This window comes from Halichoerus grypus, chromosome 2 (assembly GCF_964656455.1).
Source record: "Halichoerus grypus chromosome 2, mHalGry1.hap1.1, whole genome shotgun sequence".
Taxonomy (NCBI): domain Eukaryota; kingdom Metazoa; phylum Chordata; class Mammalia; order Carnivora; family Phocidae; genus Halichoerus; species Halichoerus grypus.
Genome location: NC_135713.1, coordinates 166560068 through 166576012, shown reverse-complemented (window position 1 = coordinate 166576012; position 15945 = coordinate 166560068). Strand labels below are relative to the sequence as shown.

The following is a 15945-nucleotide window of genomic DNA, read 5'->3' as shown; positions in this document are numbered from 1 at the left end:
AGCGTCAGCAACAGCGCATGGTCACTTATTTATTTTTGATACAAATGTACATGACACACTTCTTGACAGTCAGCCCACCCACCACCACACAGGTAAAGCCTGGCCCCCGCGACGGAGGCGGGACAGGGAGGAGAGCTGGTAGGCCCTGCCATCTGCGTCTCCAACCTCAGGCTGCAGCCCAGATCCCAGATACCCGGATGCCGCGGCGCAGGTGCTGGCCTCTCAAGAGGTTATGGGGAGGGGGCTCTCAGCTGAGTCAGGGACCCCGGGGAGCCAGCCCCAGGCTCAGGTGCTCAGTTCTCTGCCCCAGCCAGCACACCCCCCTCCACAAGGGAGGGGGGGGGTGAGATGCAGGGAAGTGGTTTTTGTTGTTAAGTTCATGGAGAAAGGGACAGGAGTGGGGGGACAGATGAGGGGAGGCAACGGGTTGGACCCCAGCTGGTTACCAGCAGTCCCTGGCCCCGAGAATGGGGAAGGGGGGCTGACCCCCAACACTGGTCCTGCTGCTCTGGTCCCCTCACCCTTCACAGAACTCCAGATGGGCCAGGCCTCCGGAACGGCACTGCCGCCCCGCACACGCACACAGGCACGCAGGGACACTCAGTTACCACAATGTTAAAATTAAGGAGTGGAAGAGGAGAGAGAGGAAAAAAAAAACAAAAAATTTCCAGTGTTTGCTGCTAGGGACCCTGGGAACACAGGTTGGGGCCTGTGCTCTAGACAGGGGCCGTTTGGCATTAAAGGAGAGCAGCAGGGGGGCTGGTGGCTACAGGGCAGGGACATCCAGAGATTATGTACAAAGGAGGGGATGCCCCCGCTCAGCCCCCAATAGGGCTGAACTGGCTCATGGGGGTGGGGTGCCTGTAGGGGGAATGGCCCCACTTGGAGTGTCCCCACCCGACCCTTTGCTGAGGGTGCCCCAGAGGGCTAGGGGCTGGGAGTGATGCCTTACAGGCCCCTGCACGCTGGGGGGGTGGGAGGGGAATGCTATGTACAGGGGGAGGTGCATGGAATGTGGGGGCTGCGGGGGGGGCGGGCACCAGGGCGCCTGGCTGCCAGGGGGAGTGGCAGCACGAAGGGCACTTGCGCCAGTGGCTCTGTTGGGGTGGGGATGAGTGTCTGGAGTGGCCCAGCTCCCACGGCCAGTGAGGTCCCAGGGTGCAGGCGAGGGTGCAGGGAGAGTGGTCACTGCTTCTTCTCTCGGGTGGTGATGGTGACCAGCTGCTTGGCAGCCTTGGCGATGTCATAGGCGCACTGGATCACCTGCTGAGTCAGCAGCTGGAAGTCCACAGGGGCGCCGGGCTCCGGGGGCACAGTCTTCCGGCACTCGCTCTGCAGCCGGCAGGCACTGGCGTTGAGCAGCCGCAGCGAGCTGCGCACAGGCTCCAGGGCGGGCCTCTGGATGGGAGGAGGGAGTTGCGCCTCGGACTTCCAACCACGAGCCACCAACGTGGCCCAGCGTGTCCTCATCCGCACCCAGGGAGCGGTCACATTCCCTGCGCCTGCCCCACCCAGAGACCCTCCCAATCCTGCTCCTCTTTCCGGCCCCTGTACCTTGGGGAAGAGAGAGGCCATCTCAGTCACAGCCAAATGGATCTTCTCTGAGCAGGGCACAAAGCTTTTGGGGGAGGGGAGGGTAAAAATCAGGAGGGTTCGCAGGGACAGTGGAACACCGGCCCCCCTTCCCCTCCGCAACACCCAGGGGCTGCTATGAGCCTTGCGTCCCACCCCCATACCTGTCGTGCTTGAATTCTTGGGCAGCCCGCAACAATTCCTGAATGTTCTTGGTGACCTGTTCCGTCTTCAGGATGACATCCTCCGTGCTGGGAAGCCCAGGGTCGAGGTCTCCATCCAGGCTTTCCAACTCCGGGTGGAAGTCTTCTTCCTTGCCCAGCTCCAGAAACCTCTTTCCTTCCAGTCTGAGGCCGGGGTTAGAAAGAGACATTCCCGTGGTGAGGCCGCTTGCCTGCACCCTCACGGGCACGCCAGGGCCCGCTCAGCCTTCCTCCCGGGGGTGCCTCACCCAAGCAGCGGGTCCCCACTTTGCGTGTTCTCGTAGTCGCTGTCGGCACCGCTGCCGTGGCGGGAAAGCTTGCTCTGGAGGATCAGGGAAGGGGTAGGAGGTGACGGACACATTCACAGACGCGCACACACCTCATTCGGCCTGTCCCTTGGGCATCGGGGATGGGAACATTACCGTGTGGCGGCTTCCTTCCTGGGAGCAGGACAGGAGTGGGGAGGAGGGAGTGAAGGGCACGGCGGAGGCCGACACCCCCTTCCGGATCTGAAAGCCAGGAGGGCTGGAGTCAGCTTTTCCTCCCTGCCACCCGCCTTCCAGCTTCCCAGCAGTGCGGGTCACCTCTGTGCCCAGCAGCCAGCACAAAAGCTGCACCCACCGGGGCTCAGAACCGACCCGCAGACACGGACCCGCTTCCCCCAGGCCCTGCCTACCCGGTAAAGGCCGGCAGGGACGTGTACTGAATAGATGGCGTCGTCCTCCAGCTCCTGGGGGACGGCACGGTAGGCATCACGGAGGGCCCCACGGCAGCTCCAACCCTGTCTCCCCCAGGCCTGGACACCCACGGGCAACTCACAGTGCTGTGGAAAGGCTGGAGCCGGGTGGTGAGCTCGTCCCCAGGTGGGCCCCCAAAGGGCTTCAGGGCGGAGCCTGGTTCATACATGGAGAAGGCCTGGCGGTCCCTGCGGTGGGTGCTCCCCCCAGGCCCCATCGATGTATGTTCCGCCCGCTCGCTGGGCAGTGGGGGTGTGGGCACCGGCCCCGGCGGCTGCCGGATCTGCAAGTTCTCTGCCTGCAGCTTGTGGATCTGAGAGTGCACGGCGGTGTCAGGACCTCCCGAAGCTGCAGGCAGCAGCCCCACCTCCGAGAGCAGGGGACCCTCCCCGACCAGGATGCTGGGCGCCCCCACTCCCACCAGCGCTGCCGCCCTTACCTCCCTCTGCAGCCTCCGGAGCTCATCACTCAAGCTGCTGTTGACCTTCATGAGCTGTTGCACCTTGGCCTCGGAGGTAGCCAGAGCCTTCTTCAGCTCCAGATATTCCTGCAGAGTCACGGCCCCGTCCGAGAGGTCTGAGGAGTCCATGCTCTGCAGAGTGAGACAGAGGCTAGTCAGCCATCAGGGGCGGGGGTGAGTAGCCCACAGAAGGCTCTCCTCAAGGCCGTAAGCAGCCCGCGTGTCCCCGAAGCCCCAGGCTACACGGGGAGAGAGGCGGGCCTCGATGGAGGCCGGGGTGGGGCAGTGCTCAGACCCGGGCACGGTTGTTCCTAGCGGCACCAGCGCTGCGCAGGGGCTCCTGGTCCGTGTCCTCGTCCGAGGCCACACTGTCGTAGTCGTGTTGGTCGTCGAGGTCGCTCTGGCTCCGCGCAGAGAGCTCGAGGTTATCTGAGGGCACAGTCCTGTCACTCAGGATTCAGCCACACAACCTTCTATCATGCCACCCCAAAAAGGACCCATGAAAGAGAATATTCTAGAAAAGTGCCCACTGCCCGCAGCCCTATCCATGCCCTTCCCACCTGTGGGGCTGCTCAGGCTCTTGCCCTGCTGTCTCCGCTTGGCCTCACTGAGAATGTCAATGATCAGGGTGGCAAACTCTCGGGCATTAAAGCGGGCCAACTTCTGCCGCCCCTACAAGGCAGAAAGAACCCGGCTGGCATGACAGGCCCCCTTACAGCTGATAGATGGGGGTGGGGTGGGGTGGGAACAAATTTGCAAGGGAGTCTCCTGTTATCTGGCTCATGGCCAGAGCAGGGGGTCAGGGATGACATGGATTCTGGGTGCCTAGGGGAGCTCTCGAGAAGAGGCTGGAATGCCCCCCAGAGGCTGCTCAGCAAGTGCTCAAAAAAACCCAGCCTCTTCCCCATTTCCAAATCCCAGTGCCAGCAGAGCCCTGAGGGAGGCCTGGGCCAGGGGAGAAGAGCCCAGGCGGCAGCCCAGTCAGCAGCCGCTGAGGAAGGGCAGGGCCCACAGAGCTGGCGACCCCCGGAGGGGAGGAGACCGCCCCAGGCCCCCCATCCAGCCCCCTCACCTGATTCCGTGTGGCTGAGTACTCGGGGTTCACAGGCAGGAAGGGCACAGCACTGCGCTCCGTCACCAGGGTGCTGTGGTTTTGGGTAGCCAGCCACACTGTGGGGGAGGAGCAGGGAGCAAATCGTCCGGAGGGTCCACGGTGGCCAGGCCCGCGGGGCGGAGGTGGGGAAGTGCCGGGCGCAGCCTTCCTCGCTCCTCCCCACGCCCACCAAGTTCTGGTGTTCAAAACAGGGGTGGTCTTCAGACCACAGAAGCAAGGCTGGGTCAGGGCAAGGCTGGGCGAGGCCGGCTAGGCCGATGACGAACAGAACAAGGCGACTCCTTCTTGCCAGGCCCAGCCCAGAGTTTGGGCTGGAATCTAGCTGTGGTCAGGAAGGAGTGATGTAGGGGGGTGGAGTGGGACTGGGGAGTGAGCCAGAGTGGGAGGCAGCCAGAGCAGAGATGAGCCCCAGTCCAGGGCTGGGGGCGGAGGAACAGGCTGGCTGCCTCCAACTCAGCACGCTGCTGGCCAGGCCGCTCACCCAGGCACCCCCTGGCAGTCCCTGCGTGGCAGGTCCCAGCCCCTCCCAGCAGGTGGGCTGGTGCCCTCATCATCCACCCGTGACCTCGGATGCCCTCTTGGCTCACCGGCGTCATTTTCTCTTCTATCCACCTCGTCATACACATCCATGGCAAGTTCCTCAAAAAGCCGGTTGCTGAGCTAGAGGCAAAGAGGGAGACCCAGACTTTGTCAGATCAATTGGTCCCCAGTGCTGACAAGGCCAGCTCAAGCAGGAGGTCATAAGATGTGGGAAATGGCTTGTGTCCCGCGTGCTGCCCAGCCCCCCCAGTCTCAGAACTGGAAACTGGGGCAGGGGTCTCTGTCAAGCTCCACGGTGGAGCGAGGACAGAAGGGAGGCCAGATCAGAACACTCAGTGCCCCCGCAGGTCAGAGGTGGAGCTAGGGCCCTGGAGCCTGCGGAGGGCAGAGTCAGAGACAAAAGGCGGGGAAGTGGGGGGAAGGGAGCCAGAAAGGCTAGAGTGAGGGGCAGGCCCAAGACTTGGAAAAGGATACCAGGTCAGAGGAAGGGGGAGCGATGGCAGGGGTCGAGGGTCAGAGATGGTGACTCACCGCCTGCAGCTTCTTCTTGGCGGCTTTGGCCAACTCGGACAGGTCTAGGCTGTGGATGATGGAGGGAGACGGGAAGGGCAGGCATGAGAGGTGGCCAGGCCCCCGCCGTGACTCCCGAACATGCAGGGATCCCGGGAAGACAACATCCCAGATGCTGCACACCAACGCCCCCCCCGCCCCCCCCCCGCGCCCCCCTCCAGAGCCTGCTCCCGTGGCAGGCACCATATACCTCTGAGACATGCACTTTTGCCGAGATCTAAGTCCAGAGAGAGGCAGCAGAGGAAAGAACAGGACAGAGGCAGCAATTACCCAGCAGCACCCACGGCAAGCTCACACCCATCTCCGCACACACGACGGAACTCATCTTCCCCCTCAACCTGCTCCTAGCCCGGCTTGCTCTCTCCCTCCGAGCCCCACTCACCCAGCACCAGCATCTGCTCCTGGGGCTCACTGGAAATGCCCTCACCCTCAAACCCCGGTGGAGCTTTCCCCACGTTCTGCCATCAGTCCCTCCTCCCCGGGGCCTTTGCATCAGTTTCTTCATCCATCTTCCCACTTCCGGGCTCGCCCCTACAATCCCTGTTTCCAGCTAGCAGCCAGGGTGATCTTTCTGACATATCAGGCCCCACTGCCCCTGGCCTTAAAGACAGCTCAATGACAAAAGATACTTACGGCAGACTTCAGCCGTACTCCAAACAAAAGCTCACTTAAAAAATATGCTACGTGCTTAGCATGCGTTATCTTACTTAATCCTCTCAACAGCCCCGAAAAGGTAGGCATCGTGGCCCTCGTTTCCACGAGGTAACCAAGACTCAGAGAGGTTAAGTAGCCTGCCTGAAGTCAAACAGCTAATAAATGGCAGAGCCGACTGCACACATCGGTGCTCAGAACCTCTCGCCCGTCTCTACTCCAGTCCTGCTCCTGGGACTCCCTGCTTCTCACGCTGTGCTCCGGTCGCACGGACGGCCCGCAGTGCCCAGCACAGCTCTGCTCCTTTATACCGTCTCTGCCTTTACTTCTCTCGCTGCAGCCCCTCCCCCCGCCACCGAACTAGAGCTGTCTGAGTAGGTTGCCTCCCTCTCTAGACTGTAAGCTCCTTAAGGGCAGAGATCATGTCTGAGTCACCCGTGTCTCGGGGCCAGGAACAGTCGCTGGCACTGGGAAGGTGCTCGGTCACCATTTCACTGAGCCCGCGCCCAGATGTGTAACAGGCACACCAGACATGCAAGCAGGTCCGCACACCAGGCCGAGTAAGACCAGAGAAGCAGGAGGGAGTCCCGGCGTCTCGGAACAGAGGAGGTCTGGATTCCAGGATCCGAGATGCCTAGGCCTGACCATCCCTGTCTGCCCACACTGGCCCCTGGAGGGGGAGGGAGCCTCCTCTCTCTGCCATCCAGGCCAGCGGGCAAGGCTTGGCAAGGCTTGGCCACCAGAGGTGGCCACCAGGTGGCGCTAGCATCCACCTTGTGAGCTGAGCGAGTCCCCCTCCCAGCCTAGGCGCCTGAGGCTTTTCAGATCAGAGGCAGAAACACCTCAGTTGTGCTGTGCCCTGCCCCCCAGCCCCCAGAGGCCTGGTCAGTAGTCCCAAAGTTAGTCAAATCCCACCATCTTACTGGAGCCCACCGTCTTTTCACTTGTCTAAAGATTTTACAGTGGGGTGAGGGCCACTGGAGACAGAAGGCAGCAATCCACCACTCCTAGGGCGGGTGTTTCTGGTACTCAAGCCTGTGTGGGACGGCCGTGGGGCTCAGGCTGGGCTGGCCCCGTGCCGAGCTGACATTTCTCACCTGCCTTGGGGCCCAGCATCGGGGAGTGAGGACTGGACAGGCCCCCTGAAGGGTGTGGGACCCTAAAGCCTGGGAGGGGGAGGGCTGGAGGCTCTGGGGCCCAGGCACCCCCATGACATCCGGCAGCCTCTGGGAAGGGGCATCAGGTGGGCACTCACCTGTCAGCCATCTGTGGGATGATGTAATGCCCATTCTTGTGATCTGAACAAAAATAAAAATGCCAAGTCACTGGTGCGGGGTGGCTCAGCAGCTGGGAGCCCACCTCACTACCATGAGCAGGGCTTGGCACCCAGAAGTGTCAGGGGACAGGGCGGAGGGCAGGCCACCCCCGAGAACCCTGGGAGCTGCCTGAAGTTAGCCCCCCTCCCCACTCCCTATCCCAGTGTGCTGTAGCCAAGAGCCCGCATCAATTTCACAGGAGCCAGTTGCCTAGCAACACTGTTCCCCAGCCGGCTTTGTCGCCATGGCACCTGCTGCTGGGGTGTGTCTGGGTCCCACCTGCCTGGCCCAGCCGGACCTGCCCCAAGCTCTGCTCACCCGGCTTGCGTCCACAGAGATAGAAGGCCAACCGGTCAGTGAGCTCGTACTGGCACTCGACTAGCCTTTCCGCCAGCTCGTGGTGCCCCGCCTGCCTGTGGGGAGGGGGCGTGCCTCAGCCCTGCAGCAGCCGTCTACCACCCCCACCCGCCCGAGCCTCACCCATCATCCGACCCTCACCTGGCATAGTCAATGGGTGTGCGGCCATTGACATCAGGGGAGCCGGGATCAGCCCCATACACTACAAGAAGCTCAGCCTGCAGTGTCTGCCCCGCCTTGGCAGCCACATGCAGAGGTGTGGTGCCCTTCTCTGGATGGAAGAAGTTGGCCTGGGCACCCAGGGACAGCAGGCGCAGACACGTCTCCAGGTTGCCTGTCCGCACGCTCGAGTGCAGTTGCTGCAAGGAGCAGAGTGTGCAACAAATGTGCGTGTGAGGGCCCCCCCCAAGCTGTACCAAGTGAGGCAGCTGCTGGGACTCCTAGCGGCTCCAAGGGGCCCAGCTGGAGTCGGGTTGTAGGGGGACAGAGGACTTGCCCTGCTATCAGTCACCATCTACCTGTGCCGTGAGCTCTGCTCGAGACAGATCTGGTCTGTGAGGGAGATGCTCTTATTTCTTTCCCATTTTACAGAGCAGGAAACGGAGGCCCTGACTGGCTAAGAAACGACCCCTCCGGATGGCAGCTGGGGATTTTAGCCCTGCGGTGTCCCCTGAGGGGCTGAGGGGCCCTGGCCACGTGCCGCCTGGCCATGCAATCGCATCCCCCTGCTGTGCCCACTGTTCCTGCCGGACCCGACCGCCTCTGGCGCTTACGGCTCGGTGGTGACGGAGGAGAAGGCCCTCGGGGTGTGGCGGGTGACAAGACAGGAGGCCCACCCGTCCCCCGCGGGAGCCCCTCCAACCTTGCTGAGGTCTTTGGCAGTGACCCCGTCATCGTCCCGGCACGGAAGCTTGTGCACAAACGCCAGCATCTGGTACTTGGCCCTGATGAACTCTGACTTGATGGGGCTGGGCGGGCCACACGGGACGCGGTGGGGAGGAGAGTGGGAGAGGCCAGTCACCCGGCCGCCTCCCGGAGCCGCGTCCCAGGCCAGGCGGCCCCTGCCACCACCCCTCCGGCCCAACTCACTGGACTTTGTCTTGGGGGTTGGCTTTGCGCCGGCCGCTCTGCACTTGCGCGGGGTCCAGCAGGGAGTGCTCCCAGATGGAGTTGGCCCCGTTGCTGGCGAGCGTGTGCACCATCTGCAGGGAAGAGGCGCCAAGCCAGAGTGCCCACCGCGCACTGGCTCCTGGGGGATCACCGCCGCGCCGGCCACAGCCCGCGTGGCTGGAGACGGGGCCCGGGGCCCTGCCGCGCCTGCCGCCATCGCACCTCCACCCAGCCGGGCTGCCCGGGCACCTGGGTCCCGTGTAGCACTTCAGGCCGCACGGCAAGCGTGCCAAGGCTCAGAGAAGTGAAGTGACCCGCTCCGCGCTCCGCGGCCAAGCTAGTGAGCGGCAGAGCTGGGGAGAGGGCCCCGGCCTGTCTGCATGGCGAGCAAGAACGGGTGGAAAGGGTCAGGGCTGGGTTCTGCCCCATGAGGCGGGGGTGTGCTGCCCCCCCCCCCCCCCCCCGGGAGCTGCCAAATCCAGGGCGGTGTGTGTGCGGAGGGCGGGGGGAATGTGTCTCTGCTCAGCACACTCCGTGCCGCCCGAGGACCCGCCTGGCCCAGCCCCGTACCTGCAGCAGCGTGGGGGGCCAGGCGCTGTGGCGAAGGTGCTTGACGATGGAGATGTGGCGGCCCAGGCTCCGGTGCACGCTGCAGCACTCGTCACATACCAGCACCCCCCTGCTGATGGAGGCCCAGCCGGGGTCTGCCGGGGTGGGAGCAGGGGGTCAGCCAAGGCCCAATCAGGGCCACTGTGTCCTGGGCACCTGCTCTGGGCCCACACTAGGCTGACACAGCCCCTCACTCAGCTTCCCAAAGCCCCAGGAGCTGGGACCATCAGGACACACGGGTCACCGATGAGGAAGCTGAGCTAGGGTGTAGGAGGGGATCTCCCCAAAGGCGCACAGCAGGTGACTGACAGCTGCCTGTCTGGGGGGGTGGGGAGGAGCCCCCAGGGCCGACGCAGCGGGCATGTCTTCCTGTCCTGCAGCCTTTCCCAGGGAACAAGACAGCCGGCCCAGCCCTTCCCCACGGAGGCAGGAGTCCCCGAGCGGATGCAAGTCTGCTGTCACCTGCCGGACAGCCCTAGGCACCCCTCCTGTGTCTGGGCTGTGCCACATCCCTCCTGCACCCAGGCTTCTGTAGGACCCCCGGGCCCTTCCACGGGGTCCTGCCTCCGCCCTTATCTTGGCAAGGAAGAGGCCTCTTCATGCTGAGCCCCCTGCCAGCATCACTGATGGGCTGAGCTGTAGCCCCTCCTAAATGGGACCGGGGAGGGCAAAGGAACTAACGCCGGGTGCCCACTGTGTCCAAGCTGGCCCGGTATGCACGATGTCTCTCACCCCTGTCAGGTAAGGCAGGAAATGCTATCCTTGCTTTACAATGAGAAACAGTGGCTCAGAGAGGTTAGAGCGCTTGCTCAAGGTCACACAGCTAATGAACGGGATTGCTGGGATGTGGACCCTGGTGTCTGGCACTGAGATGCCAGACACCAGGCCATGGTCATACCCACTGCTCTCCCTCTGCTCTTGCCCCTAAGGCGGAAGCCCCAAGTGGGCAAGGGCCCTGGAAGCCCCTCCACTCCTTGGGGAGAAGCAAACTTTGGAGACAAGAAGGAGGGGCCGGGACAGGGTGGGAGCTCCTGGGGTCCTTTACAAGGGCAGGGGAGATGCCACCCATCCAGGGCCCCTTGGGAGATGGGGAGGAGACAGCTGTATACAGCTCAGGCTTTGGAAAGGTCATGGGGGAGAAAGCAGCCATTGTGTGCCTCCAGAGAGTGGGGGCAGGGAGCCTCTCTCCCAGGACACTGTGCTCTGCCCAGGCCCCCTGCCCCAGTCTCAGGAAGCCCTGTGGGGAGGGAAGAGTGGGGGACTGGCTCTCTGCCTTGCCTGGCCGTGCTCAGGGAGTCCAGAAGTGGGCCCCCCAGGGGAGGGACAGGCTTGGGGTAATGAGAGCCTCTGCAACTAGGAGGCGATTCTCAGACCCTTCCCCTCAAAGACTTCCATAAAAGTTCCCAGGGGAATTGTAAGGAGACTGAGTCAAGGTGCAGCCTGAGTTCTGCCTACAGCAAGTATCCCCTCCATGGGGACAGGAAGAAACGAGAAGCAAAAGAGGGGGTTCAGCTCTTTGGGTCTGGGCTTCTTTAGGCATTCCCCCAAAACACAGGGCAACAAGGTGCCTGCCATACACCTTTCTGGGAGCTGATCCCAGGGGCCCATAAGGAAGGGACCTACCGCCTGTGCCAAGAGGGGGAGCCCTAGGACACTCTATTGGCTTTACCCAAACAGGGAGGGAGCCCAGTGAGGCACATGGAAAGCTCCCTCCCCCCACTCCCAAGCACCACTGGGTGAGGGGTCTGCCGTCCAGCCACCTCCCCACCTCCGGCAGCTCAAGCAGGAAGCTGGAAATGACGCAGCCTAAATTCCTCTTGTTGAAATGGTGGGGTTTCCTGTAAGTGGGGAGCCGCCCAGGCCAGGATCATAAATGGGACGCCCTGAGGTCTCCACCCCAGGCCCACGGTCCTACTGGAGAAGCCAGGCCTCAGAGGACTGCACAGTTATCCAGAGCCCGGCCAGACATGGTGAGCCTCTGAATATGGCAGGGACCAAGAGATTAGGATTTGGGGAACAGGGTCCCAGGCTTTGCTCAGTATTTTCCCAGCCTGGGGGAGGGTCCTACCTCTCCTCCACAGTGACCTGAAACAGGAAGGCTGAACAGGCGGCACACCGGTGCCGGCTCAGTTCTTGATCACACAGATGAAAAGCCCGCCCGAACCCTACTACCTACTTATATGCCCAAGGGGCCTTGGGCCTACCCAAGCCAGAGCCCCTAAGCCCGACTTAGGCCAGTTCCTCAGGCCAGAAGCGTTTCTTTAAGTCAAATGGTTAAGGGACCCTTGCCCCCAAGAGGCTCCCTAGATCAAACCTGGGGTAGAAAGGACAGGGACATAAGGTGTTTTGTTTTGTTTTTAGTAGGCTTCATGCCCAATGGCCCAGAGTGGGGCTTGAACTCACCACATCAAGAGTCACATGCTCTACTGACTGAGCTAGCCAGGCGCCCCCAGGGAACATAAGGTTTAAGAGATGTGGTGACGTCCTCAGCATCCTGCCAACCTTCCCCCTGGGCTTCTGCCTCAGGACAGGGGGTCTGGAACGTGTGGGCAAGTGGTTGGAGGGATCCTGGGATAACGTTACCCATGGAGGCCTCTACTAAGGTGAATTCATGTCACCACCCAAAGCCATTACGGGCCTCCAGGGGCAGTAGGTCTGCTATAAAGGCCAGGGTCTCCTGAGCAGAGCCTCACTAGAAAAGAGGGAGAAGCCCACCATCTTGAAAGCAAGCTAGACTAATCCATGGGGATAAAGGTCAGGATGGCGGGGGGTGTTGACTGGGAGGGGGCAGAAAAAAGGCCCAGAGAGTGACAGAAATGCTCTAACTCTTGACTGAAATGGCGGTCACACAGGTATACAGACCGTAAAAACTCACCAGGCTGAACAGTAAGGTGCAGGAACTTTGCTGTACGTAAGTTAAACCTCAATAAAAGAGGAAGAAAGCCCCCCCATTCAGCCCACTCCACAATCTGCATTATGAAGAAACAAATGAGCCTGCAGGTTTCCAAATGTCCCTAGCCAGTAGCCATCCTTGCTCACCCAAGTGCCTGCAGGACAGGCACCCTGAGGTCTTCACTCCTGTGACCTGGGCTGCCAAGGTGGGAAAGTTGAGATGGAGACCCATGGGATGAGGAGCAGGCCCTTGGGCTGGGCCGGGACTGTGTGGCAGAGCGAGTGGAGGGGAAGGAAGGGGGGAGAACACATTCTCCAGGGTTCCTTGACTCCTGCCCCTCCCCTGGACTCCCATGGCAGGCAGGTACACATACAGCACCTGACGAGGGGGCACCAGCTGCCACAGCAGCCATGGCATGTCCAGCCGCCTTACAAAATACACCTGTCACCTGTATGCCCAGGCCTGGAAACAGGGGGAGCACGAGGACCTCCGGGGTCGCCTGTACCTCACCTTTCACCTCCACGGCCTCCCCACATTAATCAACCACAAAAAGGCCACAGCCCCACTCCCAGGGCTGGAAGCCCTTTCACAGCCAGAGGAGCCTATGAGCGGGTAGGAGGCAGACGCCAATGGGGTCCCAACTGTTGATTACCCTCAAGCCTCGTACCTGGTGGTACAGTTTCCACACTGAGTATGCCACGCCTCGCATCATACGGTGGGGGACTGGGGTGGCCCCAAGGAGCCAGCTGGGGTCCTGACAAGCACCCAAACACCCAGGGACTGCCTGCCATGTGCCAGACACCATGCCAGGTGCTGGGGTGGGGTGATGGGTAAGACCTTGTCAGCACCCTGCCTACCTCACCACCTGCCTCTTCCTGACCTGGATCCTGGATCAGGGGAAAAGGAGGTACCTGGCGCACCAAGGCCTCTGGGGGACAATGACTGCAGACAGGAACCGAGCAGTCCAAGACATCAGATACACACCACTCCTCCCTGAACCCATTTGGCATCCAGAGGCTTCAAACTGAGGCCCAGAGTGAGGAAAGTCTTGCCGTGGGTCACAGAGTGAGCGGATAGGATGAGTGTCTGCTAAGCACCCTCCTCCCGATCCTTCTGGGCCCTCCACCCTTACCCCCATGCTACGCTGGCCCCCCAGAGGTACAGAACAGCCTGGGACAGACAGACAGGGCAAGCTCTCCTCTTAGCCCTTCCATCCCCAGACCGGCATGTGGCTGGGGGAAGATCACAGCTTCCGGCTCATTAGGGTAAGGATACATCAGCCCCGACAGCTTCTTCAGGGCCCTCCAGACTGTGACATGCCCTGACAGGAGTCGCAGGTCACAACCACCCACAGAGTACCCTGCCTCTGCCAGGCATCCACAGTCACCCAAGACTCTAGCTTGGACCCATGAGAACCACCAGAGTATCTGTGGTTCTCAGCCTGTTGGGGTCTTGGGCCCGTCCAAAGGGTGGCTGGAAGTTATGGGCCCACGAAACAGCACTTCACACTCTCACACTTAATTGTGCCCTTAGTCCCCCTGGAATTCACAGACACACTGAGCCTGCCCAGAGGTCTCCCAGGGAGATAGCTCCTTTTTTAAAAAGAGGATGGACAAGAGCCAGGGCTTCCTTCCCCAGGCCGGCTGCTGAGCCCTGTCACTGGCTGTGTCCTCCCACATCAGAAGGTAGCAGCCTCTCAGGTCACTGCTCCTCACTTCCTCAGCAGCTCAGGGGGTTTCACATCAGCCTGGACCTGACTGCTGGGAAGAAGGGAAACACCACAATAAATACAGCCAGGAGGCAGGCCAGGAAGCCAGCCCGACCCTGGGACTCTAGGCACCCTGGGGGGGGGGGGGCGGGGTACAGCTCCCTACCCATTTCTGGCCAGACTGGGCTACAGGGCTAGGAGGGGTCTGTGCCCAAAGCTGGGACAATGCTCAGCCCACCTTCCGAAAGCAGGCCTTCCTGGGGCACAGGAACAGCTGAGTCTAGTTGCTCCCAGTCCCCAGGCAGCCTGGGGATGCCTCAAAGAAGATATCCAGGCTGCACTGGCCCTCAACACCAGGCCCTGCAAGGAGCCCCGGCCTTGGGAACCAGCGGCAGGGAGTCCTAGGAGCAGCTACCCCCTCATCTGCTCACGAGGAAACACTATCCAGGCCTCCCCTGGCCCATCTGCCCAGCTCTCTGCCCCTTGACCTCCGCCACCTCAGCGGGAGCGCAGACCATGCGAGCAGCAGGTGCAAGACGCGGGGGTGGCACTGAGATGACACAAAACCACACTCACCCCCACCTCCTAAACCTTGCTGGCCTCCGCCACAGCCCTCCTGCCACCCCAGGCTGGCGCTTCCGTTGGGATACAGAGATAGAAGGGGGGGCAGCTAGCTGCCTGCCTCCCTCAGACTGAGGGGTGGGAGGTGGCGCCGGGAATGTCCTTCCTCGCTCGTCCACGGACGCGAGGGAACCGGGGCCCCCCAGCTGGCCCTCCCGCCAAGGACGCGGCTCCGCAGTGGCCCGGGCGGGGGCCGAGGCCGGAGGCCGCAGCCCCCAGCCCCGCCCCGCCCTCCGGCCCCGCACGGCGCTCCCGCCAGGCCCCGGCGCCCGCCCGGCGGCCTCGCTGCGCGGTCCCGCCCCCGGTCCGGCCCCGCTTACCCGGGGCGCTGCAGTCCGCACACACCTCCGCCCGCGGCCCCTTCCGGGACATCCTCAGCGGCGACGCGGCCGCAGCCCTCTGGGCCAGCGTGGGGGGCGCGGGCGGCGGGCCCGGGCGGCGGCGGCGGCCACTGCTGCCCGGCCCGGCTCCGCCAAGGCTCCGGCTAGGCTCCGCGCGCCCGGCCAACCGTCCGCCCCCGGGGCTGGCCCGGAACCCGCCGTGCCCGCCTGCCCGCTCGCCCTCCGGCGCCCTCCGCCCCGCGCCGCCCCGCGCCGCCCCGCCGCCGCTCGCCGCTCGTTCTCTCCGCCCCCTGCGCGGCTCCCGGCCGCTCCTGCAGGAAGCGGCGCAGGCCCTGCCCACCGGGGGAGGGGCAGCCTGCACACCCGCCCCGCCGCCCGGCCCTGCGGGCCGCGCCTCCCGGAGAAAGGAAGCCGGGAGCGCGGGCGGGCGGGAGGGGGCGGGGGCGCTTAAAGGGGCCGCGGCCGCGGCTAGGCAGGCCCGAGAGGGCGGCGTCGCCTGCGGCCCTGGCCTCTACTCCCGCGCTGCTCGGCCCCGTGGCAGTGTGAGTTACCCTCACAGCCCCATCCCCTTCGCTTTCCAGATGGAGGGTGGCCCAGGGGGCTCAGGCCCGGGGACAGTGACCCTTGGGGAACAGGGAAGAGAGTAAGGAGCTGGAGGCCCAGGCCCCCTTCCTCGTCAAAGGGCTGTGGCTTGGGGTACCCGCCTATGTCTGGCTGAGGTGAGGTGTGCGACCTGGCCCCCCGTGCATCCACATGTGTGTCCAGGTGTGCGTGTGATCACATCCTTGCTGATTACGCACAACGCCAACAATATGGACGCCCAGGTGTTCCCCTGCCTCCCAGCTAAAAATACATCTATACCTCATCCATGCTTCCATCCCGAGAGGGAAGAATCTGGGCAGTTTTTAAAGACCTCCCGAGGAGTGACCACTGTGCCTGTGTGCAGTAATATCCACTCTGCATTCGTCTCCACGGTGTTTCTGGGCCACCGCAGGTTTGTGTGTCCAGGGCGTGTGCATAGAACATACAGGGACCTTTTCTTATGGTGGCCTTTCTTCCTAGACTTCACACGGAGACGGCGTAGGTGGGGGGACAGGAAGCGGAGGCGCAGGCCGCACGTGGGTGCACCCCTGCACTGAGCAT

The 15945-nt window shown here is 62.8% G+C and overlaps 1 protein-coding gene across 2 annotated transcripts; it reads right to left on the bottom strand.

Moving 5' to 3' along the window:
* Positions 1–16: 16 nt before the first annotated feature.
* On the bottom strand, positions 17–15053 carry GIT1 (GIT ArfGAP 1). Of its 2 annotated transcripts, XM_078068106.1 has the most exons (21): positions 14782–15053; positions 9201–9334; positions 8610–8722; positions 8383–8488; positions 7662–7879; positions 7482–7576; positions 7103–7145; positions 5387–5413; positions 5158–5206; positions 4674–4746; positions 4045–4142; positions 3533–3644; positions 3268–3401; positions 2952–3104; positions 2595–2825; positions 2452–2505; positions 2198–2284; positions 2024–2097; positions 1737–1919; positions 1555–1618; positions 17–1398 (listed from the first exon to the last, which is right to left on the bottom strand). In XM_078068106.1, exons 1-21 carry the CDS (start codon positions 14831–14833, stop codon positions 1186–1188), a joined length of 2313 nt encoding a protein of 770 aa, XP_077924232.1. In that variant the 5' UTR covers positions 14834–15053; the 3' UTR covers positions 17–1185. The 2 variants fall into 2 exon arrangements, with proteins under 2 accessions (XP_077924232.1, XP_077924231.1); XM_078068105.1 differs by lacking the exon at positions 5387–5413 and having other exon boundaries at positions 14782–14953.
* Positions 15054–15945: the final 892 nt, after the last annotated feature.

Excerpts from the sequence above, each read along its gene's own strand:
- GIT1 (XM_078068106.1), bottom strand. The coding sequence starts at position 14,833 with ATGTCCCGGAAGGGGCCGCGGGCGGAGGTGTGTGCGGACTGCAGCGCC. Across the intron at positions 7,577-7,661 it reads ACACCCATTGACTATGCCAG|GCAGGCGGGGCACCACGAGC; the intron begins GTGAGGGTCGGA and ends CCCTCCCCACAG. Across the intron at positions 3,105-3,267 it reads CTAGGAACAACCGTGCCCGG|AGCATGGACTCCTCAGACCT; the intron begins GTCTGAGCACTG and ends CTCACTCTGCAG.